Raw genomic sequence first — 26,827 nt, forward strand, 5'->3', positions numbered from 1 at the left:
CAAGAGAAAAACAAAATACAATAGAGAGCCAAATTCAAGATCCGATCATTTTGAGATGTCTGGACACACTGCGTTTGAAAGACTGGAGATCATAGGCAGCAGGAAATACAGACAGAGGGAGACAGTTCCAGAGCTGACCTGTTGCATAAATGAAAGACTGGGAGTAACGGTTAACTCTTGCATTAGAGAGTTGGACAGAAAAGGGATGAGAGTTTGCTGCCAGACGGGTGCTACGCACCCGTCGTAGAGGTGGAGGAATGCAAGCAGACAGTTCAGAGGAGCAGTGACCATTAAAGTAGCGATAGAAAAGAGATAAAGATGCAACAGTGCGGCGAAGAGACAGAGGTTGAAGGGAGTCAGTAAGAGGAGGAGAGTTAATGAGACGAAAAGCCTTTGACTCCACCCTATTGAGAAGAGCTGTATGTGGGTAGCCTCCCCACACATGAGAGTTGTACTCCACACAGGGGGGGATAAAACCCCTGTATAGAGTCAACAATTGTGCAGGAGTAAAGAAAGAGCGGAGTCGGCTTAGCACACCCAGTCTCTTGGAAGCAGATTTTACAAGAGATGTAATATGATCTTTCCAAGATAAGTCCCGAGTAAATGAAACCCCAAGCATGTTCAAGGATGATGCAGGATTAAATTGAACATTATTAAACATTAGTGGGTATACCTGTGGAAGATTTTGTCGTGTTCATAGGTGTAAGAACTGAGTCTTAGATGCATTAAAAACAACCATATTATTTTTACCCCAGTCAGAGATATGAGCCAAGTCAGACATTAGGTGTGCCATAGCCTCATCCCTTGTTTGTTGAAGTAACTGTTGAGATGGGCGTTGCGGGAACCGAATGGAAAGGTGAAGGGTAGGGTCATCAGCGTATGAGTGGATAGGGTTAGATGTACAGCTTAGAAGATCATTGATGAATAAAAGGAAGAGAGTTGGTGATAGGACAGAGCCCTGAGGAACACCACTGTTGATAGATCTAGGAGAAGAACGATGGCCGTCTACAACAGCGGCTATAGAACGACCAGAAAGGAAGCTAGTGATGAAGGCACAGATAGAAGGATAGAAACTGTAGGAGGGCAGTTTGGAAATTAAAGATTTATGCCAGACTCGATCGAAAGCCTTTGAGATGTCAAGTGCAATGGCAAAGCTTTCGCCAAAGTCCCGAAAGGAGAATGACCAGGAGTCTGAAAGGTAGATGAGAAGATCGCCAGTGGAGCGTCCCTGACGGAACTCATACTGACGATCGGAAAGAAGGTTGTGATAGGAAAGATGCCTTAAAATTTTCCTATTGGGAATTGACTCGAAAACTTTTGAAATACAGGACGTTAAAGCAATTGGACGATAGTTGGAGGGTTGGGAGTGGTCACCCTTCTTTGGGACTGGCTAAATGAGAGCAAACTTCCAGCAAAAAGGAAAGGTACAAATTGACAAAGGCGAAAGAGTTTGCCTAGGCAGGGTGTAAGCACAGAAGCACAGTTCTTGAGAACAACAGGAGGGACTTCATCAGGCCCATATGCCTTGTTAGTACTGACGCCAGTGATGGCAGAAAATACATCAACTGAAGAAATTTTAATGTCAGCCATGAGGAAGTGAGAGGGGGGAAGTGATGGAGGAACAGCACCAGAATCTTCTAAAGTGGAATTGGAGGAGAAAGCCTGTGCGAAGAGATCTGCTTTATCAGTAGAAGAAATAGCTACAGAACCATCAGAGTAGAAAAGAGGAGGGAAGGATGATGAGGTAAAGTTGTTAGAAAGATTTTTGGCAAGGTGCCAGAAGGAGCGGGAAGAATTCGAGTTGGAGAGTTGAGAGCATTTAGTATGGATGAAATTATTTTTAGTAGAGCGAAGAACAGACTTAGCACGATTCCGGGCAGAAAAGTAAAGATGATGTGATTCAGGGGTGGGTTGGCTCCGGTACCTTGCATGGGACGCCAGCTGATCCAAAGTGTTTTGCTCATGTCGATGTGAGTACGTGACTAATCAAATTTTATAATTATTAACACTAGGGAAAAGTTAATTATTTAATTAAACTCTTACTTGTAATTCTTGCCTTAATTACAAGGATTCACAAAAATCCTTAAACAAATGAAATAGTATAACGTTTAACTGTACATTTTGATGATAGAAAACTGAAATCGGGAATTTAAGGAGTAACATAGTTGAATATCTCGTAGTGGTAACAACCTCATACTCACATTTACGTGATTTAACTATACCAAAAGATTATATGGAGTAAATTTTTCTAATTATTTATTCAAGAACTCGTTTGCTAAATTACATTCTAAAAATAACATTAAATAGAAAATAGCAAATTAGAAAAATTACTGGCATTTTGTATAGTGGAAAAATCGAAAATCAGAAATACGACTGGCAATCTGGCAGACTGTATGGGCCCCCTTTGGGCCTGGACCCATGGAGGCCGCCCCTAACGCCCCCCCCCCCCTTTAATCCGCCACTGCCTCCAGGCCCTGTCTTCCCCTTGATTATGAAAAAATCTCACCTCCGCCAATTGGGCTAATGTATGGCCCGGCCTCCACTATAGTTGGAGGGAATCTTAAAACGAATGAAACAAACGAACATTCATCACTCACGTGCGCCATCGGTCATCAGTCAACTCACCTTAGATCGTGTTGAACCAGTAACCAGTCCATACAACTTGCTAATTACGCTACTTGCGCACTGTACTGTGACAAGATGTGAAAAGATGTATTCCGTGGGTTTCCCTGGATCACTTTATTATGAAACGGAAGCAGCCTCAGCAATCAAGTATATTGGACTTATGAGTTTAAGTTCTAGAATGTCAGTTTATATTCAGCAAATGCATTACGCTGTAGAGGATATTATTGCTGCCAGTAATAAATAACAAATGATAATGTCATCCCATGAGCTCTAGGTAAGTGTAGGTGCACGCAGAAACTGGAAGCCAATGATTGCTTATGATTTTCCTTGTAATATATTTCAGGCTTTAGCTACCTGTGCCCTGTATGTCAACCATCACTGAAGTATACTAATCACCACTGAACTAAGTGAAGTATTTAACAGAAGATGGATTTTCATAGACATTAGCGTTGAGTGTGGTGAGTTGGGATAGTGCGGGACATAGGGTGAGTTGGAACAGTGGGCACTGCAATGCCAAATGCCAAGACATAACCATTTTATGGTGCCCATTCAATAGCCCTTCCTCAACTTTACAAATGTTATTAATACTAGTTTTCTATAGAACCACGAATAATGCAAGAAAAATGTGCAAATATGAATGGGTAGCATTTTGACCTTTGTAGAATTTCGTTTTTGAAAATACATATTTTGCCAATTTCCCTCTCCCACAGTCAGTTTTAGAGCTAAAGGTCTACTTTTTGGTGGGTGAAATCTTCAATTGTTATAGTTTTTATTTATTTTTATTTTTTTTAAATCCAGAAAATGGATTTTTACAGCAGAGCAGTGCTGAAGGATTAATAGACAATTGTCCCGACTCGCCCACCATTTTTTTTTTTTTTTTTTACCCAGGGTGAGTTGGGACAACAAATTCATTTGTGATTTTCGAAAGGAAAAACCTACTTTTCATGCATTATATACTACTATATTTTATAGTTTGCTGTATTTATGGTGGTTTTGGGCATCAACAAGTAGATATTTATCATTTTCAGGTTGCATGCGTGCCCCAATGAGAAAAAATACTGCGATGTGGATTATGGCAAAAACGCATATATTGGTACAGTGTTAAAAGTAGGGAAAAAGAGTTGTACAATGAAATTTTTGGAAAGGAGAGGAACTGAGAAATGCAACTTGCCAGTTTGTGATGATATACTGTATACTGATGATTTTTGGCAGTATATCATTGGTGGACCTGTCTTATTAACAGGAACTGTACCTTTTACGATGCAAGACGTGGACAAAGCCTTTCATGATTATAAAAAGCATATTTCTCGGTGAAAATTTTCAGCATAAAAGCTACAGGCAACTTAGTGGAACTCTTAACTAAGAAATATGTATAATGCTGTGCGTTGTGTGTGACGTGCATTGTGTTTTTATATTTCTCATGGTTAGTCATTGTGCCCCCCCCCCCCAATTATATTTCTGGCTGCGTCCCTGATCCATGTCCACTTTATCCACCATCAGTCACAATGCCAACCTCAATCATACACACAAATATTTCCACCCTCTACCTAATATGGACTTAAACATGAGCACAAGTATTAAGTTGACTTCACCTAAGTTTGAAACTATGCAACTAATCGATGAAACAATGAAGCTCTGGGAAGATTTGAGTTTGAATATGTTCAACCCATATTATGTGTATAGCCCAGCACCTACTGTACTGTCTTTATAATCTTCCCTATTGTATTTGCAGTAGTGCTGTTCGCAATGCACTGAATGCATGCAAGAATTGCAAACTTGGAATCGGTAATCAGTGGGGATAAAGTAAAGATTCAAGTAAAACCCCCTGAGTGAAGTGTACAAATTGTGTATATAGTCTATCTATCTATCTATTGCCAGGCGCCTCAATCCCGTTTGGGGTGGCCACAAACAAATCGCCTCCAAGCCGCCCTGTCCCCCGCCATCTCACTGCCCCGCTCCCAACTCACACACCCCTCTCTCATATACCTCTCCACCCCATCCCTCCATCTCATCCTCGGCCTCCCCCTCCCTCTTCCCCCCTCCACCTCACTCACATACACTCTCTTCATCAGTCTTTCAACCCTCCATCCTCTCCACATGGCCAAACCACCTCAGTGTGTTCCTCATAACGCTTCCTATCACATCCACATCCACACCACAACGCTCCTTTATATCCACATTTGTCACCCTGTCTCTCCATGTGACTCCACAGGCTCCTCTTAAATAACTCATTTCCACTGCTGTCACTCTTGACTTGTGTCCTTCCAACAACGTCCAAGCTTCACTTCCATACGTTAGAGTTGGTATCACAATACTGTCATGTAGTAACTTTTTCACTTCCATGCTCACTTCCCTGTTTCTTATCACTGCTTTCAAGGAACCAGCAACCTCTCTTCCTTGATGTACCCTTTCAAGCACTTCACCCTCCAAAAAAAAATGGAAAGACACATGATATAGAAGTATACAAGTATCATTATCTCTATATAAATTATTAATAACTCTTACTATAAACTTAACTTAGAACTATTTTTTGCATATATACATATGTCTGTTATGCATACACATTTTACAGTATGTCATACAAAATTCTATAATAATTTTAACTATAATACATTTGTTCAGTAATGCATACAACTTGTTTAAAATGTATTATTTTCTAAAATATTACTGGATCATTGCAATATTAACATGAATATTATATCTATGCAATGTTATAATCAGTGTTATGTATTAACAGATTAGCATATGTCATTGATAATTGCTGCTGGAGGATCGCCAGCTGGCGTGACCGAGTGATGTCAGGACTCCATATTATAATAAGACAACTCACAGCATGATAGATAAATAGATAGATATATAGACAGTGTAATAGATAGTATAGGAACACCAGTTAAGGCTAGGTGTGGGAACAGGAAATATGTCAGCAAGAGTTCAGCAAGATGTAACCAAAAGAATGCCAGTGGGCACCGGAAGTGCTACATACACACAGACACACACAAGCTTCTAGAACCCACACCTATGTTTTACACACGTGACACTAGCCCTCCTAGGGCAGGATGAGAGAGTTAGAGAGCAGAAAGGGGCTGGCGATTGTAGCGAAAGGTTGTGGGGATAGGAAATAAAAAGAGGGGTCCAACGAGACTTAGCTAGTAAATTACGTTCCTGTGTAATACATACACTGCTCAACTTAAACTTTTCTTTGAAGATAATAAATCAAGATCAACTCCCTGTATCCATCTTTAACTTCTACCTTCTACTACACGATAACTAGAACAAAATCTCAAGATTAACATATTACAAGCTCAAGATTCACAGTAGAATGATTAGGCTGAACAATAATAAAAATAATTGTTGACAAACGTCAGGGAAAAGTGATTTGAAGAAAGATTAACAAAGGACGGAAGAAAGGAAAGAAGGAAGAAAAAAAGACTTGAAAAAAGCAATGCAATGGAGAGAGAGAGAGAGAGAGAGAGAGAGAGATTTAATGAAAGTAAGATAGACAAGGGGAGAAGGGTGTTCAGAATTTACGCAGACAGTTGAGGCAGGGGACGCCATCCCCTTTCTGGAAACCCATTTATTTATCTGCCGGGAGAATAAATTGAACAAATGGAGAGAGAGAAGGAAAATCGGGGTCACTAGACTTGATCCCACTGATCTGTCTCTTCTCACCACATTTGCTCCTTCAGGCTGAGAGTCGGTGGAGGAGAACTGGAGGAGGGAGAAAGAGCTGAAGGAGAAGGAGGAGAAAAAAGGAAGATAAAGGGAGGGAGGTCGGGGGAGAATGAGGACGAAGAAGAGAAAAAAAAGATGTGAAATTTGAGGAGGAGGAGGAGGAGGAGGCATGCATGAAGGGAGGGTAGTGATGTATGAGTGGGTGAGAATAATAATGAGAGAGAGAGAGAGAGAGAGAGAGAGAGAGAGAGAGAGAGAGAGACAGAGAGAGAGAGAGAGACAGAGACAGAGACAGAGACAGACAGACAGACAGAAGACAGACAGAGACAGAGAGAGAGAGACAGAGACAGAGACAGAGAGAGATTTCTTCCATCTGACAATGGTCAATTTTTTCCTGCACGGTATTTTAGCAAAGACAGTGGTCTGGACAGCCTTCCTGTGTTCTACGCTTTGTTTATTCTCACGTACTCGTATGTAGCTTGGATCGTGACTGACTAAAAATCATCCCATTATCTTTACCTCTACGTATCTACATATCTATCTACGAGTATATATCGATCATCGGTTGATCGTTTTCTCTGTCTCTGTCTGTCTGTCTGTCGCTCTGTCTGTCTGTCTCTCTCTGTCTACCTATAACCAGGCCTTAACTACAGTACAAAATAATTACTTTCATCTTCTGCTCCGTGATCACTGTGCCTTTTCTCCAATTAATATCCTCGTCCCACAAAGAACTCTAAATATTTTCCCATCTTATCTTCGGTCCTAGCCTCCTTAGTACACTCAGCAGATATAGATGAATTTACGAATAAATATGTTGTAAATATGAATTTTGTGATCTCGGCATTGTTTGAAGACTTGACTTTGAGGTACAGTACATTCGTAAATGATTCTGTAATCAACTGTAATGTGATGCATGTTTTTTTTTTCCTCCCCCTGTTCACCTGTTAAAAATTCGTACATAGTTCCTGTCGATATGGAATGATTATTTAAAATAACTTTCAAATGTTATATTCTTTGTTTTGAAAAACGGCTTTTCCCGGTTTATATTGTACTATCATACTGTAAGACAAAAGGTGTTTGAATAATGTCACATAATAATTATACACCTGCTTAATAATACCTGGCATACATACAGATCATTTTGGATTATAGACAGCAAAAGCTCACCCTTGAGCAGAGTGAATCCATTAGCAAGTTACGGTAATCATTCTTTACACGATGCCAACAGTGTGAAAATGATACAGTTTTACTGTGATAATTCCTTAATACATGGTAAAAAAAAAAAAAAAGTTCACATTAAATTAACTTCACCATGCTAATTGTGATTCATAAAAACAATCCGTTCAAAAGCTAATTAAGATGCATAGTAGGGATTCCTGTAATTAAACAACATTACAGCTGCTCTCAGACAGGGGAGGGGTTATATAAACACTTGTAAGTCTGTACACAGTTTGGCCGGGATTATTAAAATATTATTCAGTTGGGGTATAGGGTTATTTGTGTGCTCGAAGTATTATGTTAATCTGTCTGTTTATCTATTGTTCTAGACATTTATGCAGTTATATAGGTATTGTCTACCTATCTCGGTACCCATTTATTTAATCATCCATTCATCTGTCCAGCCATTGATTCATCAAACTATTTATCTTTTCATTCTCTCTCTCTCTCTCTCTCTCTCTCTCTCTCTCTCTCTCTCTCTATCTATCTATCTATCTATATATATATATATATGGAGCCTCTGTTGTACGGTGGTAAAGTGTGCGTTCTCATACACTGAAGAACGAGGGTTCGCTCCCCGCCCGGATAGTAAACTTTGGGAGCATTCTTCCGACCATGTACTGCTTTCGCGGACATAAGGGGTGGTGTGGTTGAACCAGTGTCACATATCATAAAGTATGCTTGCACCCAGTCAGCTTGCGCGGGCCATTTGCATTAGGTTCACAGATTACACACACATCCAAAGCCACTCCAACACTACAATTACACTTACAAGCACTTCTCACAATACATAAAATCTCTGCCAGACAGCCTAAGCCACTTGGTAGAGATACATAGGCTTCAGTCGAGATTGGCCGGTCCTGCAGTGGACACTCTAACAGCTGACAATGAGGATGATATATATATATATATATATATATATATATATATATATATATATATATATATATATATATGTAACTTGCAATACTTTGGTGATAGAAACTCCGTGTACAAACAGCTAGATAAGGAGTTTATCACGAGCTCACAACAAAATAGTCTGTCCTTCTTGAATGTCTGCTCTGAACTAACACAGTGGCGCCGTCTTCCCAGGCTTCAGGCCCTGGAAAAGCGTGCTAGGTCAGCAAGTTTAGTGGGGGCATGTATGCATTGGGGGGGGGACATATATACATCGGGTGTAGACATATTGTGGAGGGGGTACACTACTCCCCCGGGTAGCTGAGATGGTGTCTCCTGACATCAGGAGTTAAATGGTGGTTGATTATAGTATTAAGGCAAGGTCGGGGAGGTTTGTACAAGGGATAAGTATGATACAGGGGCAGTAGAGGAGACATGGCCATGTTGAGGGGAGGGAATTAGAAGGATATATACAGATAAGATATACAAGGATTAAAAGGTATGTGTCCAGTAAGGGTCGAAGGTATACATAGATATAATGGGGATTATACAATAATAGTTTGATACACGATAAACAAGGAGTAGATATGAGAGTTCTATTGTTGTTCTTCGTTCATTTTTTTTTTTTTTTGTATTTTCTGTAGGATACACTGTCACTCAGTAATGCATTAAAGAAATACCATCATTTTCTAGTAGGCAGAGTTCTGTTCGCAGTTTGGGTAATCATCAGATGGCATTGGTAGTCATTGAATGTGAGGGCACTAAGTACGGGGAGTTTCTACGTCGTGTGTAGGGGGTACTATGCCTGTAGCGACTCTGATTTCCTGGAGTCGACGTTCCATTTTTCTGACACAATGCACTGCACATATGATGAGTAGAAAACCTATGAAAGCAATAACAACAGGGGGAAACACAACTGTTAGATGAACCCATGAACGACTGAAGGCCAGAGAAAATTGATCCATAATGAAATCACTGTCACTGAGGAATGTTACCATGCGCAAGGTAGGGGAGGTGATGGTAATGTTGGCAGATGGTAGGGTGGAAGGCATGTCGATTGGTTGAAAGATGTCAGGAGTGTTTACGGACAGCTTGATGATAGCGAGTGGCATAAGTGATGACGGACTCTGATTTGATGGTACAATATTCTGGTGCTTTGTAGAGACCTCTAGCGGGGACGGATCGAACCGAAGAACCAGGACACATGATTGTGACAGAGATGGGAACAGCAAAGAAGAAGTACTGGACCTGGTTGAGGTGAGCATGGTGGACCAGGAGTTCAGGAGCTGGTACAAAAGAACAGGCCGAGTAGATGGAATGGTTGCGAACTAAAGCAGACTCACAGGGTGTAGCACTGCTAGGGAAGATAGCGAAAAGGTGGGCAGCACAGAGACGAGAGGTCGGAGTAAGGGAGGAACATATCTGGAGGTCTGTGGAAGAAAGGAAGGCAACTGAAAGATGATCATGGGAGAGGAGGAAATATTCTGAAGGAACAGATACCTGTAACAAGGAGTTGTTGAGGCGGAAAGGGAAAGGAATGATGTGGAAAAGGTTAAAGGTTATGGCTGAACGGAGAGGAATATGGACGACGACATATTTGGTGAGAAGAGTGGCTTCGAGAACAGGAGAATAGTATTCGAGGGAGGAGTAGGGGAGGACCGGGGATAGACCAAAGGTGGAGTGAGCTCATTCCAGGACAGAATGGAGAGCTGAGACAGGTACTAAGTCAGCAGTGACACGTCCATTTATAGCATCGACCAGGATACGAACCAAGGTAGAGACTTGAGACAGGAGAGGGTCAATGGCCAGTTGGAGATTATCCATGTTGAGTTTGAGGTAGAAGAACTGAGAGATAACGTTGAGATCTGAAAGGTGGCGTCGTAAGATATCGGTGAAGTTGTTGAGAGTGGACATGACTTCATTTAGGTGAGTTGTAAGCTTCTGTAACATAGTGTGTTGGATTTTAATGACTCAGCATTGGGATTCTAGAGCTGAAGCTAAATGAGTGAGATCAGATTTGAAGCCAGAAATGTCACGGGCTTTAGCAACGCCAAACAAGCCACTCAGAATCTCACCGCCGAAGTCGAAGAGACCTCGTTTCACACGAGAACGACCAACGGGTGTCTGAATGGAAAACGTGTCATTGAGCTCAATGAATCTGTTACTTAGGTATTGCAATTCCCAGGAGAGTGGTAGGAAAAGGTTATAGAGATACTCATTTGGGTTGTGTGTCCCCATGATGGCCGTGAGATGGGTCTTAATTCCGTGGAGCTGGTGCTCTTAGGCAGGTAGGGCAATGGCTACGTCGGCCTGGGGCGCAAGATCATAGCGCAATGAGACTAGTTCTTCGATAAGCATTACCTCGCCTCCTGAGCCGACCAAGGCCCCGGGACGTACTCCACCGTCGTCCTGACCTGACCCAGACCCCAGGAGGGTCAGCACTGCCAGCAGGGAGATCGCTAACATCGTACCTAGAAAATCAGGGTAGAGTTAATGGGGAAGGTCTTGAAGAGGTTGATGGGCAGAGCGCAGTTTGGACCGATATTGATTGGTTGATGAATGAGCAGGTGGAGGTGGAGATGAAGGAGACTGAGGGATAGGTGGAGACAAAGTAGATTGAGGGATGTGTGGAGGGGAAGGGGAGTCAGTAGGTTGTGTAAGTGACTCGTCCAACACGAGGCCACGGGGTGCTCGCTTTAAGTCATCGACGTGGACCCATCTGGTGTCCTTAGTGGACAGGTCCTGGAGTTGAAATTTGTTGCCTTGTTGAGTGAGAACGCGGTGGGGCCCTGTAAATTTGTCATCCAACTTAGAGGAACGCATATGGGAATGAGCAAAGACAAGATTGCCTACATAGATAGTGATAGGAGAGGTGGATTTATGTTGGCTCTGCAGCATGTCCTCCTGAGAGGAAGCCAAAGTGGATTGGACATACTGGTGGATTGTCTGGAAGTTGGCCAAGTTTAGTTGAACATAATCATCAATGTTGTAGATGGGTTCTGGCTTTGAGGATAAGAGAGAGTATGGGAGGTCCTTGTCAAAACCAAAGAAGACGAAGAAGGGAGATTCAGCAATGGATGCAATGATGGAGCTATTGATTGAGGATGCCACTAGGGGAATCCAGTCATCCCTGGACGAACTATGGGAGCCTAGATGTCTGAGGCACTCTAAGATTTTTCGGTTGTGGCGTTCTACAAGGCCATTGGAAGCCGGATGGTTAGGCACGACATTGCACTTACTGATATGAAAGCAGTGACAGATCTCATCTAGAAGGATGTTGTTGAACTCCGTACCGTTGTCAGTAAGAATGGTATGAGGGGTACTGAACGGGCAAATTACGTGATCTACAAAGGCACGTGCAACGCTCTTTGCGGTCTTGTCGGAGAGGGGTACGAGGACACAGTAGCGGGAGAAGTGGATGACCGCTACGAACAAGTACTCAGTGCCGGATTCAGTGAGAGGTAGTTTTAAGAGATCGATTGAGACAGTTTCCCATGGTCGTGATGGGATTGGGTATTGTAAGAGAGGTGCAGATAAGCTGGTTGATCCTTTGTGGCGGTGACAGGAGAGGCAAGAATCACAGTGGGCATTGATATTGCGGCGCATGGTTGGCCAATAGTATTTGAGATGTGCTTGGAGCAAGCATCGGTCTTTACCTGGATGGGAAGCTTGAGGGGTATTATGAACAATGTGAAGAACCTGTGGTATCAGGGCAGTGGGGACAACAAGTTGGCGTACTTCGCGATTGGGCACGTCTTTGCCTGTCAGTAGTGTTTTCCTGTACAAGAGATCATCATCTAGCACGAACTCATCTAGTGATACTGGCAGAGTAGGTAAGGTCGAGGCTTCGCCAGATTCTAGGAAATAAATGACTTTGGGCCATATGGGGTCTTGGCGCTGAAAGTTTCGAACAACTTCTGATGTTAGTGTAGTTTTCAGTGACTTCGGGCTGCAGAGATGTTATAGCTGCTGCTACGTGACGTGAGAGTGCGTCTGCGACTACATTCAACTTGCCTGGTACATATTGAAAAGTGGGATTAAAGTCCTGAATGATGACAGACCATCTAGCTAGCCTACCTGTTAGGTTGCGGTTCTTGAACAAATCACAGAGTGGAAGGTGGTCTGTTTGGATATGCACTGGATAACCATAGACTATATCTCTGAATTGTTTCAAGGACCAGACTACCGCTAGCGCTTCGAGATCTGTGACACTGTAGTTACGTTCAGCGGTTGTAAGGGTGCGACTAGCATATGCTATTATGCGCTTCCTTGATGCTTCATCAAGTTGCATCAAAACGACACCAAGTCCAGTGCCTGAGGCGTCTGTGCAGAGAAGGAAGGGTTTGGTATAATCAAGGAACGCTAGAACAGGGGCATTTACAGGAGCTGTCTTTAGCTTTTGGAAAGCCTGTGACTGGTCGTTAGTCCAAACAAAGGGCACATTCTGCTTGAGTAAGTGGGTCAGAGGAGCGGCGATCTTTGCGTAATCTTGTATGAATCTACGATAATAGCCACTGAGGCCCAGGAAACTTCGTACAGCTTCGGTAGTGGTAGGTTCTGGGAAGTTAATAAGTGCCTTAGTTTTATCCTTATTAGGATGAATGCCTTGTGCATCTACGACATGGCCTAGGAATTTGATTTTCTTTCACAGGAAGTCACATTTACTGAAACTCATTTTCAGGCCTGCGAGCTGGAGGCGTTCAAAGACTTGCCGGAGCTTGGTGAAATGATCAGGGATGGATTTACTCTCAACAATGATATCATTTAGGTAAGCAAAAAGAGAGTGTCCCATTATACCGCTGAAGACTGAATGAATAAGTCGCATGAACACGGAAGGAGCATTTCTCAGACCAAAAGGAGTCTCTTAAACTGAAAATGTCCGGAAGGGGTGCTGAAAGCTGGGCGAGAGGATTCTTCCATTTCGACCTGTCAGTACCCACTGAGGAGGTCTGAAGATGAAAAGACTACGTTGTTTTCACCAAGGGATTCTAGCAAATCAGTGAGGAAGGGTAATGGGAAACGGTCTGGAACGGTGACAGAATTGACCTTACGATAGTCAACTACTGGTCTAAAATTGCCGTCCTACTTTGGTACTAAGAAAAGTGGGTTATTCCATGGACTGACGGAGGGCTCAATAATGTCCTGGTCTAACATGTTCTGTACCATTTGATCTGTCTGCTTTCTCTGGCTGTGAGGAAATCGATACACTGGTATGTAAATCGGCTGAGTTCCTGGTAGTAGTTCAATCGTATGTTTGACAAGGTCTGTTCTACCTATCGGTTCACCGGGTAAGGCAACCAAGTTTCTGTACGAGGTCAGAAGGTCGAGGAGTTGAGGCGTATTTTCTGGGAAATCCGTGCAAGTGAGATGTGAGAGCATATCAGGTGAATATGTCGGTGCAGATCCCGTAGAGTTAATAGTACATACACCGATTGGCGTACTATCATCAGTCTGAATAGTAGGAATTGAGGAATCCTGGCACACCTTTACGGCTGCTGGGTATACTAGGAAGTCTCCAATCTTTACACCACTTTTAAGTTTTTGTGGAGCATTTGTGACATTGAGCAAGTACAGGTAGCATAAACTGTCCTCTAAGACTGTACACCACGCTGACTCATAAGTCAAGCCATTCACACAACGTCTCAGGTAGTGTTAGTACATCCACTCCTTCTTTCGCACCGGCAACACAAACAGAGACGTTGGTGAACTCATGCGGTAACAAAATTGTGCACGTATTCGTTACTGCACGTTTCGTCTCTGTGTGTTGGAGAAAATCAATCACACTGTGTGAGGTAGGTAATTGAGACATGTCTGAGTCAGTGATAGTGTTGTCGGGAGAGGAGGTAAGAGCCATTTTCGAAGGCTGAGAGGATGTAGCAGTAGATATGGAGGAATTTATGTCCTTGCTCGCAGTCAGTGAAGGAATGATCTCTGTATTCTCAGATGATGATGGTGGTGGTTTGGGCTGGTCTGGACTTTATGGTAGCGATCGGGACAATGGTAACTGAAGGACTGATTTGATCGTAAGAACAGGACAGGGACATTCCATACTGTAAAGTGGGAATCCAGAAATGTCTATACTACCACAAGCAGGTAATAATGCAATGGAGTGTTGTGCCATGGTGGAGAAACCAATAAGGGCATCTGCTGGATACTGCAAGTCATTAATGACATGAAATTCAAATGGGATAGGGGGCAAATCTCTGTGTAGTTTGACTTCAAGGGTGACTCTTCCCTAAACCTTAAACTCTGAGCCTTCGACACCACATAGGCGGATGTCTGGTGGTTCTAGGAAACTGACGTGGGTGTGATGTCGTTGAATAAGATGTAAGGAATTGTTGGAGATCAGATTCACTATAGATCCTGTGTCCAAGAAGAATGACGTTGGTATGTCATGACTGCATCCGAGAATGACTAAACCCGAGGATGTTATGGGACCTATATGGCGGATGGGGAGTTGGGTTTCTGGTTCTACGTGATATTGGTCCAATACGGGCGCGGCGCTTCCCCCGACTGTTGGCGGTTGAGGTAACGACATTCCCCAGTGGTGTGAGTCGTGCTGGATTTGTGGTATTTGCATTTTGGACGACGTGAGCGGGAAGGCATACACTGTCTGGTTTGGGAGTGAGAACGTCTGTATGTACGGTCGCAACTGGATGCTCGATGTCCAGGATGACCACAGTACCAGCAAAGAATCGAAGATTGTCTGTTCCGTTGGGCGCTAGATTGATCACAACCTGCGGTAGGAGAATGATGCGTGGCAGGTCTGCCGCGTGTGGTGGGACGGGAGCGAGATTGGTCTGGGGTAGTGGAGGTGTGACAAACTGAGGAGGCCAAGGGTTGGGTGGTGCCCTGACGCGTGTAGTTCGAACCGGTTCTTTCATGAATGTCTTTAGTGACCTGAATAATTTTATCTCCTGGATTGAAACCTATTTCCAAGGCTAGCTCTCGCTGTTTAGGAGTAAGCCAGTGAAGGAATCTCAGGTAACCCACTAAGTCAGCAAAGTTGGTGAGTGAAAGCATTGGAACGCCATTTTTGTTTTCTAACCATTTCGTGCCTACCAGTAATTGGAGCATCTCGCTACTAGTTGCTTTCATGGCGGCGGCAGCTTAGCGGAGCTTGACATGTTGAGCTGAGACCCTCAAGTCCTCATCTAGTTGGTTTAGGAGATTAATCAATCCCATGAAAGACGCGGTATTTGATTACTGGCAACAAAGGCTGATGAGTTCTGTACGAAAATCAGCAAAGGTATGAATGTTATCGAAATGTCCTGCACGGATCGCGGATCCGATGTCCGATTTGCCGTGGTGCAAGCGAACCTTGAGGTAGGCTACTTTGAGCGATTCATCGGTGATCTGCTTATTGTGGATGTCTGTTTTGACTTCTCTGAGGAAATCATAGACAGACCAAGTTGGGTCCTGGCTGGTAAATTTGGGACAATTGGCATCATCGAGATAGATAGACTGTGGAGGGTTGGCCATGGCTGGAAGAGCAGAAGTGGCTGAGGCGGGGCGGGGCGGGGCAGCGGTGGAGAGACAGCTGGGCGGAGTGGAGAGTGGCTGGTGATGAGACTGGAGCGATATGTTGGATGAGTCTTAAGACGAGATGGGAAGAGACGCTGCGATGAGTCACCAGCAGGGAGTGGCGGTCGTAGGAGGCTCACGTAATTCAGAGCACATGTGGCGGCGTCGGGGCCGGTGGTGGGGTGAGGGCAGATGTTGGGTCAATGAAGGTGTAGAGCTGTTGAGTAGCAAATGCAGAGAATGGCTGTGGGCAGACAGTGGGCAGACAGTGATAAGTGGCACTGTGGGGACAGGATTTATGATGAGTTCAGAACAGGTGTTGGGAACAGGTGCAACAGGTGCGTAGGACGGCGATGGTGACACTTGCAGTCAGGAACAAGGTGTGTGGGTGGGGTTGTTTGAGAGGTGAGCACTGGTGAGGGAAAGTGTACACCCGGAAAGCACAGCCGGTTATCACACCATGAGAGGCACTGAGGAGGGGTGAGGCTGTGAGATGCGAGACGTCGTGTATCTGTTGGTGTCACTAAATATTGTAGGAGGCGGTCAGAATCTGATGGTCCGAAACACCGCTGCTACCGAATGTAACCTGCAGTACTTTGGTGATAGAAACTCCGTGTACAAACAGCTAGATAAGGAGTTTATTACGAGCTCACAACAAAATAGTCTGTCATTCTTGAATGTCTGCTCTGAACTAACACAGTGGCGCCGTCTTCCCAGGCTTCAGGCCCTGGGAAAGCGTGCTAGGTCAGCAAGTTTAGTGGGGGCATGTATGCATTGGGGGGATATATTGTGGAGGGGGAACATTTATATATATATATATATATATATATATATATATATATATATATATATATATATGTATATGTATGTGTGTGTGTGTGTGTGTGTGTGTGTGTGTAATACAAGGAAGAATGGACCAAGGCCAGGAGCCCGCAAATTGTTCCCTCCAAGCCAAACAAAAACAAGATACTGTATTTACCGGTGCCAGTCATGTACTGTTAGCATCCATGGAGCGCCATCTTCCTCTCTCCTCAGCTATCCTGATTAACTCCACATTGCTGATTCTTTCTTGTAAATCGCTTCTTATATAATCCATATATATATATTTTTTTATGTGTCCGACTCTGGGCATAGGCTTCACAGCCTGCTTTCAAGGCCCAGTAGTCCTTCTACATACCACACACCTCTACATGTCACCACTTCGACGCTAACACCTACCGTCCATATTGAATACATGCTAGTGCTGTCTCGTACAGGACTGATGTATTGGTATTAGCGGGGGTATATTTATGACATGTCGGCGGGTCTTCTGGTAGATCGGTAAAGTCTGATTTTTATGAAATTCAAATCCTTAAATTGTTCCCTGCCCCAGTGGAATTTGAACCTGGGTCCGTTAGGACTACAGCCCACCTCTCTACCGATTGAGCCACCGCCAAAAACCTCCCACATTTCAGAAGGCTGTAGCACTGGCAGTAGTGAGGTGAGAGGGGCAGGGCTAAGGTCTGTTGGCAGCCCAACCCCAACCATCCTCAGTCGCCAACATGGCGTGGTCGGGAGCACACCGTGCATTCCCTGTCGAAGTGTTCTTCACAAACAACCATTCTGTGATCACCGTGCATAGGGTCTTTTGAAGACGTTTCAGTATTCCATGGAACCAAAAGGTTCCAGATCAGAAAACCATCTTTCAGTGGGTTGAGAATTTTAGGGCAACAGGCTTAGCTTTAAATAGAGAAGCAACTGGTCGACCTAGGAGCGCTCATATGCCTGAGAATATTGAAGCATTGAGGCGATCTGTTGTGCAGCCTCCAAGATGTTCTACGCAGAAGCATGCTTTAGCTTTAGGGATATCCGGGGAAACTGCAAGGAGAATCTTACAGAAAGACCTTCACTTCCATCCATACAACACACACAGCTCAAAGATCATTACAAGAGCTGAGGGAAATGTTTCCGAATCAGCTCGTTGCCTGGGAATGTTGGGTGGCCGGCCCGTTCCCCTGACCTCGCTCCTTGTGGTTTTTTTCTGTAGGGCTACCTTAAAGCACGAATGTATACTCATCGACCCCAAATTCTTGAAGCCCTTGAGGCTGCTATTCAGCAGGAGATAGCCGCTGTTCCACTAGACATGACCCGTCGAGCCATGGCCTCCAGAAATCACCTCCAAGCATGTATAGACAATGACAACCACCATTTGGAGGATGTCATCTTTAAAACATGATGAATAAAAACTGTATTGAATGAAGTTTCATGAGTGCAAATAAAAATTTGATTATCCTTAACCATTTTTTTTTCATTTACCTTTGAAATGTGGGAGGTTTCTCTGGGTCACCCTGTACTTTAATCATTGTCATCCTCTTTCTCTTGCTCCCACTGTTCTTCCAAGTAAACAGTCATTTTCAAGTTCTTTTACTCTTTTAACATGTCCCAATCATTCCACCTGTCTTTTCCTTATAATCTTCATCATTTCTCTTTCCACTCCTGCCCTTCTCAGAACTTCTTAATTTGTTACTTTCTCTATCCACAATATTCGCATCATTCTTCTCAAAAACCATACCTCAATGCTTGTAATCTCTATATCATTTTCTTCTTTACCGTCCAGGTTTTGCACCCGTATAATAGCGTTGACCAGACAAAACATTTCAGCACTCTTATTCGTGTCCTCATATCCACAGTTATGTTAGTTAAAATTTTTGTCATTCGTCCGAAAGCTCCTTCAGCAATACCATTTCTTCTTACAATTTCCTTCTTACTTCCTGCGTCATCTGATATAACAGCACCTAAGTATTCGATACCTCACCTGCTCTATATAGCTTCTGTGGATATAAGTTGGATATTTATCGCTTCTCTCCGTCTTGTTAGTACCATTGCCTTTGTTTTCCTTATGTTAATTTTCTTCCCTTTCTGTTGACATGCATCCACTAATCTATCCACCAGTTCTTGCAGTTTCTCTTCCGAATCCGTTACCAGTACCTTGTCATCAGGATACCTAAGATTATTAATGTTCTTACCACCAACCTTGACCCCTTCCAATTTCTTCAATTCGTCCATTACAACTTGTCCGCATAAAGAAAACAAGTCTGGCGACAGAACACATCTCTGTCGTACTTCTCTTTTTATAGTCACCCACTCCGTTTTCTCCTCTCCGACTCTAACAGCAGCTTTTTTATTCCAATACAGGTTTACAATGATTCTTATATCCCTATTATCTACCCCAACCATTTGCAACATTCTCATCATCTGTTCATGCCTCACGGTGTCAAAGACCTTTTCAAAATCCACAAAACACAAATATAAATCCTTCTGTACTTCCAAAGATCTATCAACATTCGCAATGCAAAAATAGCATTTCTAGTGCCTTTGCTCCTTCGATATCCATACTGCTCCTTTGCCACACAGCTATTTATGTTTCGTCTTTTTCTTTCCCTTATCACTCTTAACAATACTTTCTCCACTTGACTCATCACACTTACAGTTCTATGCTTATCACATTCCAGTGCTCCATTTTTCTTTGGTATGGCCACAAAGACACTTTCTTTCATTGATTCTGGAATGTATCCAGCATCATATATTCCGTTTGCCAAAATGGCTATATTTCCTAATCCAAATTCTCCGGCTGCCTCCATCATGTCAACCACCACTCCATCCTCTCCTTCTGCTTTATTCTTACCCATATTTCTCATAGGTTTCTGAATTTCCTCTTTTAAAATGACTGGTCCGCTCATTTCACCGTCAATCTCGGGTTTGACTCCTCTCTCATCATCATAAAGCTCATGAATATATTCCTCCCATCTCTTTAATACTTCCTGTTTATCTATTAAAATGTTTTCATTTTTATCTTTTATTACTGAACTTCTAACATTTCTTTTTCTTCCGCCTATCTTTTCAGTAACTTTATACATCTTCCTGGTGTTAGTTCTCTGTAATATTTCCACTTGTTGGCATTTTTCATTCAACCATTACTCTTTATTCTCTTTGCTATTTCTTTTTATTTCAACATCCTGTTCTCTATATCTACTGTCATTATGTTTTTCTCTTCTTCTTTCCTCCATCATTGCTAAAATGTCATCAGTAATCTACTGTTGTCTTCTTTCTGTTCCTCTTCTGGTACAGTTTCCTGCACTTCCTGCAAAATAGCCGTCTGAAAGTGCATCCACTCCTGTTCAATCCCACCTTCATTCAGCTCGTCTTTGCTTACTATATCACACCTATTTCTCAACTCGAGTTGAAACTCATTTCTTCTCTCCTCCATTCCAAGATAACTCCACTCTCATCTTTTGTGCCTCATTTTTCTTCTGACTTTCTTGAGTTTAACTTTAAAGATTGCTACCACAGGAACATGATCACATCCAATACCACAATCTGCTCCCGGGTAGGTCTTAACATTGGTAACTGAATTCCTTAACCTTTTATTTACTATAATATTTTTTGTAGATGCTGCCAGGGCTTCTCCACATCCAAAGGTTTCTAGGATGATGTCTGAACCATGTATTCATTATCACCAAGTTTTGCAAATTACACCATTCTCTCCACCCTTCTCCTTTCATTCACGTCACTCAATCCAAACATTCCCACCACGTCTCCATATCTTTCTCTTCCAACCTTTGCATTCAGATCTCCCATTACAAGGTTAATCTCATGTTCTTTACATTGTGCTACTGCCTTTTCAGCATCTTGATAAAACAAATCCATTTCATCTTCATCATATTCTGTTGTCGGAGAATACACCTGTATAATATTAAATTTCAGAGTTTTAGTACAAAATTTCACTAACAGTATTCCATCTGATATTGCCCAAAATCCCTCAACACTCTTCGCCAGCTGCTCCGTCATCATCACTCCGACACCTCTCTGATGTTCGCCTCCTCAAGAGTATACCATTTGTACCTCTGGATCATTTTTCACTCCTGACGCCAACCATCGAACCTCCGAGAGTCCCATTATATCAATTTCCATTCTCTTCATCTCTCTCTTTACATTTTCGAATTTTTCAATCTGATTCATTGTATTTCCATTACAAGTAGCAATTCTCATCTTGTTGGCAATACGGACAGTCGCTTGATGGTCGAGTGCTACCAGTCGCATATAGTCCTCCCGACCGAGCGAGGCAGCACATGTATCTGCAGGCCTCCCTTTCACGCTGTTCCGATTTCTTTCTTTCTTGTTTGGTTCCATAGTTATACTAGGGTAGATAAGTGGTAAGGGCCCCACTCCTCTTCCACTGGTTTCTTATCAGAGTGTTCCTTCTCCTAGCCTTTGTCAATAAAGACTTACCCTGAAAGGCGCAGGAAGCTGTTGGTCCATGACAGCTTATTCACAAGGAGGGTGTGCATCACCCCCAGGTTTATTCGCTGCTAGCTTGTATATCTACACACCGTTTGGCTATCTGCCACCTGCTGGTGTGCCCCACAGCAGATGCCAGTTACCCACCTTTCATATTTTCTCATTCTAGGTGGCCCCAGTTTCCTGGGGTATGGGAAAACATGATAACAGAGACCCAAATTCAAGATTTGTTCATTTCGAGATACTTGAACACGCTGCGTTTGAAAGACTAGAGATCAGAGGCAGCTGGAAATACAGACACAGAGAGACAGTTCCAAAGTGCAATGGCAAAGCTTTCGCCAAAGTCACGAAAGGAGAATGTCAAGGAGCCTGAAAGGTAAGTGTAATCAGTGGAGCATCCCTAGAGGAACCCGTACCGGTAATGACGATCAGATATAAGGTTGTGATAGGAAAGATGCTTTATTTTTGTTTTCTTTAAGAATAGCCTCGAAAATTTTTGAAATGCCGAATGTTAATGCAGTTTAACGATAGTTAGAGGGATAGGAATGGTCAGCATTCTCTGGGACAGGTTGTATGAGAGCAAATTTCCAGCAAGAAGGAAAGATGCAAGTTGACAGACAAAGGCAAAAGAGTTTACCTAGGCTGGGTGTAAGCACAGGAGCACAGTTCTTAAGGCAAATAGGAGGGACTCCATCAAGTTGATATGCCTTGTTAGTACTAAGGTCAGTGATGGCAGAAAATACATCAACTAAAGAAATTTTAATGCTAGTCATGAGGAAGTCAGAGGGGGGAAGTGATGGAGGAACAGCACCGGAATCGTCTAAGGTGAAATTTGTGGAGAACCTCTGAGCAAAGAGTTTTTCTTTATCAGTGGAAGAAAGAGCTGCAGAGCCATCAGAGTGGAAAAGAGGAGGGAAGGTAAAGTTAGAAAGATATTTTGGCAAGGTGCCGGAAGAGCGGAAAGAAAATGAGTTAGAAAGTTCAGTATGAATGAATTTTATTTTATTTATTTTTTTTGTTATGTGAGGAAGAAGGAACCAAAGGCCATGAGCCCGCAGTAACAGTTCCCTCCAAGAGAAAAACAAAATACAATAGAGAGCCAAATTCAAGATCCGATCATTTTGAGATGACTGGACACACTGCGTTTGAAAGACTGGAGATCATAGGCAGCAGGAAATACAGACGGAGGGAAACAGTTCCAGAGTTGACCTGTTGCATAAATGAAAGACTGGGAGTAACGGTTAACTCTTGCATTAGAGAGTTGGACAGAAAAGGGATGAGAGTTTGCTGCCAGACGGGTGCTACGCGCCCATCGTAGAGGTGGAGGAATGCAAGCAGACAGTTCAGAGGAGCAGTGACCATTAAAGTAGCGATAGAAAAGAGATAAAGATGCAACAGTGCGGCGAAGAGACAGAGGTTGAAGGGAGTCAGTAAGAGAGGAGAGTTAATGAGACGAAAAGCCTTTGACTCCACCTTATTGAGAAGAGCTGTATGTGGGGAGCCTCCCCACACATGAGAGTTGTACTCCACACAGGGACGGATAAAACCCCTGTATAGAGTCAACAATTGTGCAGGTGTAAAGAAAGAGCGGAGTCGGCTTAGCACACCCAATCTCTTGGAAGCAGATTTTACAAGAGATGTAATATGATCTTTCCAAGATACGTCCCGAGTAAATGAAATCCCAAGCATGTTCAAGGATGATGCAGGATTAAATTGAACATTATTAAACATTAGTGGGTATACCTGTGGAAGATTTTGTCGGGTTCATAGGTGTAAGAACTGAGTCTTAGATGCATTAAAAACAACCATATTACTTTTACCCCAGTCAGAGATACGAGCCAAGTCAGACATTAGGTGTGCCATAGCCTCATCCCTTGTTTGTTGAAGTAACTGTTGAGATGGGCGTTGTGGGAACCAGATGGAAAGATGAAGGGTGGAGTCATCAGCATATGAGTGGATAGGGTTAGATGTACAGCTTAGAAGATCATTGATGAATAAAAGGAAGAGAGTTGGTGATAGGACAGAGCCCTGAGGAACACCACTGTTGATAGATCTAGGAGACGAACGATGGCCATCTACAACAGCAGCTATAGAACGACCAGAAAGGAAGCTAGCGATGAAGGCACAGATAGAAGGATAGAAACCGTAGGAGGGCAGTTTGGAAATTAAAGATTTATGCCAGACTCGATCGAAAGCCTTTGAGATGTCAAGTGCAATGGCAAAGCTTTCGCCAAAATCCCGAAAGGAGGATGAACAGGAGTCTGAAAGGGAGGTGAGAAGATCGCCAGTGGAGCGTCCCTGACGGAACCCGTACTGACGATCGGAAAGAAGGTTGTGATAGGAAAGATGCCTTAAAATTTTTCTATTGAGAATTGACTCGAAAACATTTGAAATACAGGACGTTAAAGCAATTGGACGATAGTTGGAGGGTTGGGAGTGGTCACTCTTCTTTGGGACTGGCTGAATGAGAGCAAACTTCCAGTAAGAAGGAAAGGTACAAGTTGACAGACAAAGGCGAAAGAGTTTGCCTAGGCAGGGTGTAAGCACAGAAGCACAGTTCTTGAGAACAACAGGAGGGACCCCATCAGGCCCATATGCCTTGTTAGTACTGAGGCCAGTGATGGCAGAAAATACATCAGCTGAAGAAATTTTAATGTCAGCCATGAGCAAGTCAGAGGGGGGAAGTGATGGAGGAACAGCACCGGAATCGTCTAAGGTGGAATTGGAGGAGAAAGTCTGTGCGAAAAGATCTGCTTTATCAGTAGAAGAAATAGCTACAGAACCATCAGAGTAGGAAAGAGGAAGGAAGGATGATGAGGTAAAGGTGTTAGAAAGGTTTTTGGCAAGGTGCCAGAAGGAGCGGGAAGAATTCGAGTTGGAGAGTTGAGAGCATTTAGTATGGATGAAATTATTTTTAGTAGAGCGAAGAACAGACTTAGCACGATTCCGGGCAGAAACGTAAAGATGATGTGATTCAGGGGTGGGTTGGCTCCGGTACCTTTTGTAGGCCCTCTCCTTGTTGCAGACAGCATTAGAACAAGCATGATTAAACCAAGGCTTTCTTGCGTTAGTCAAAGGATATGAGAAAGGAATGTATGCTTCCATGCCCGAGAGAATAACCTCCGTAATGCCCAAGGCACACTCAGATGGCTCACGGCCATGGAAGCACTAATCATTCCAGGGAAAATCAAAGAAGTACTGCCTGAGGGCCTCCCAGTCCGCGGCTCCAAAATGCCACAGACGACGTTTCCCTGGAGGGTCCACAGGCCGTACCGGAGTGATAGGACAGGTTAAGGTGATAAGGTTGTGATCGGAGGAGCCCAACATAGAGAAAAGCTTAACAGAGTAAGCATAAGGATTAGTTGTGAGGAAGAGGTCAAGTATGTTGGAGCTCTCTCCAAGGCTGTCAGGGATACGGGTAGGGTGCTGTACAAGCTGCTCTAGGTCATTAAGGATAGAAAAGATGTAGGCTTGTTCACCAGGTGGATCAGTGAAAGGATTTAGCATGATTCTGCGGAGAACTATAAAAGGAATGAGATTCAGGAGTAGGTTGGCTCCAGTACCTTTTGTAGGCCTTCTTCTTGTTGTGAAGTGCATAAGAACAACCATGATGAAACCATTTTTTATCTTTTACATTAGAGACCGGATATGAGAAAAGAACATTTGCATCCATGCCCGAGAGAATATCTCATAATGTGGAAGACACACTCAGATGGCTCTCAGACAGGGAAGCAATAATCATTCCAGGGAAAATAAAAGAAGTACTGCCTGAGGGTCTCCCAATCAGCAGCTCCAAAGCGCCACAACGGACGCTTCTTGAGAGGGTCCACAGGTCTTACTGGAGCAATGTGACAGGTTAAGGTGATAAAGTTGTGATTGGAGAAGCCCAGTGGAAAGGAAAGATTAAGAGCATAAACAGTAGGCTTAGTTGTAAGGAAGTGGTCAAGTATGCTGGAACTCTCTCTAAGGTGGTCAGGAATATGGGTATGGAACCGTACAAGCTGCTCTATAAGTCATTATGGATAGAAAAGATGTAGGCTTGTTTACCAAGTGGATCAGCGAAAGAGGAGGAAAGCCGAAGGTGGTGGTGAACAGAGAAATTTCCTAGAATGGAGATTTCAGAAAAAGGAGAAACTGATAGGATGCATTCTATCTTATAAGTAAGATATTCGAATAGATGGGATAAGTAAATAGCACAGATATATATGTAGTCAGAGAATGACAGGAAAGCCTAAGTCAGAGAGTAGAGAATTCAGAATATTCAAGTTGAGGAACACGAAACCAAGATATACGTTGTTGCGTACATATACACAACAACCACCTTTGGCTTTGAAATGAGTATAGAGAAAGTAGGAAGATACAGAGATGGGTCTACTGTCAGATGTGTCAGGCAACTGAGTCTCAATTAGGAAGAGAAGGTGAGGTTTAGAAGAGGAGAGATGGTGCTGATCAGAGAGAAAGCTAGAGGAAAGGCAGCGAATGTAGCAGAATTGAAGTGAGCCAGACAGTGGTTCCAGGTATCTTTTTTTATCGTAACAGCGAGAGGGGCGGATAGTGGGGACTTTGATGGTCCACCCCCTGGTGACTCCGAGGCTGCTTGAACTGATGCTCCCTCCTCTTTTTTTTTTTTGTTAAATTTTGAATAGGAGGCGTAGTGTGTAATGCGCATGTAGTTTGCTGTTGAGAGTTAGAGAAACTTGTACTGGACAGCATGCTGGCCTACCCTGTTACTGAAACACTGAAAAGTTCAACAAAGGGGAGAGTCAGAAGTTATCCCCGAGGGCTGATGAAAGAGGAACTCTCGCTCTCCCTGTCATCAGCTTTCCATCCACCTTCAGAGTATCCCCCTGCTTGACTGGTGCTACAGTCTACTTCCCATCGTCCATTCTAGTTAAGATGCATATAAATATGAGGAAGCACAGTCAAAAGTATCAGCACACGATAGAAAACTCATGTTACTGCATAAACAGCCGTACAGGAACACCAAGACCAATACCACCACCCCTACCATCACCACCATCACCACAACCATCACCAAAACTACAGTTACCACACTCACGATCACCACTATTATGTCCATCGTTAGTACCACACCCACAGTCACCACCAGCACCACCATCTCAATAACCACCATTACTATAGACACCATCATCATTACCATAACCATCAGTACTGTGACCACTCCCACAACCATTACCACAACCACCACCACCACCACTACTCTCTCTCTCTCTCCCTCTCTCTCTCTAACCCTGTTTCACGTGTAAAACCCCACACGAGGGAATGTGTCAGCAGTGTTTCTAAGGACACAACACTTGGTAGCGAGGTAGAGGACAACCTGGAAGAAATTTAAGTCACCAAGGAGCTCTCAACTAACTTCAATCTTGAAGGATTTTCATTGTATTGCGTTCTTTTTTTTTCCCCACCTGACGAAGATCCCTAACTTTTCAGCTCAGTTGATGCTCAAGTATAGTCAGACTGGAGGGCTGATCTGACTCGTAACCAAGGAGTTCTTATGTGACAGTGATCCCTAACCCTTTTATGCTCAGCTCATGGCCAAGTGTAGTCAGACTGAGGAGCTGATGTGACTAGTAACCAAGGATTTCTAACTTGA

At 43.3% G+C, this 26,827-nt stretch overlaps 1 protein-coding gene across 1 annotated transcript in view; it reads left to right on the plus strand.

Annotated features, from left to right (window-relative positions):
* LOC145416058 (uncharacterized) overlaps positions 1-25,814 on the plus strand; it is a 73,623-nt gene extending 47,809 nt beyond the window's left edge. The window contains exon 5 of the mRNA XM_080285156.1: positions 25,753-25,814. Within this exon, the coding sequence (XP_080141282.1) occupies positions 25,753-25,814 (62 nt within the window). The remainder of the gene's footprint in view (positions 1-25,752) is intronic.
* Positions 25,815-26,827: the final 1,013 nt, after the last annotated feature.

This window comes from Coenobita brevimanus, chromosome 104, assembly GCF_032717465.1.
Source record: "Coenobita brevimanus isolate Jiangsu-jjx chromosome 104, ASM3271746v2, whole genome shotgun sequence".
Lineage (NCBI taxonomy): Eukaryota > Metazoa > Arthropoda > Malacostraca > Decapoda > Coenobitidae > Coenobita > Coenobita brevimanus.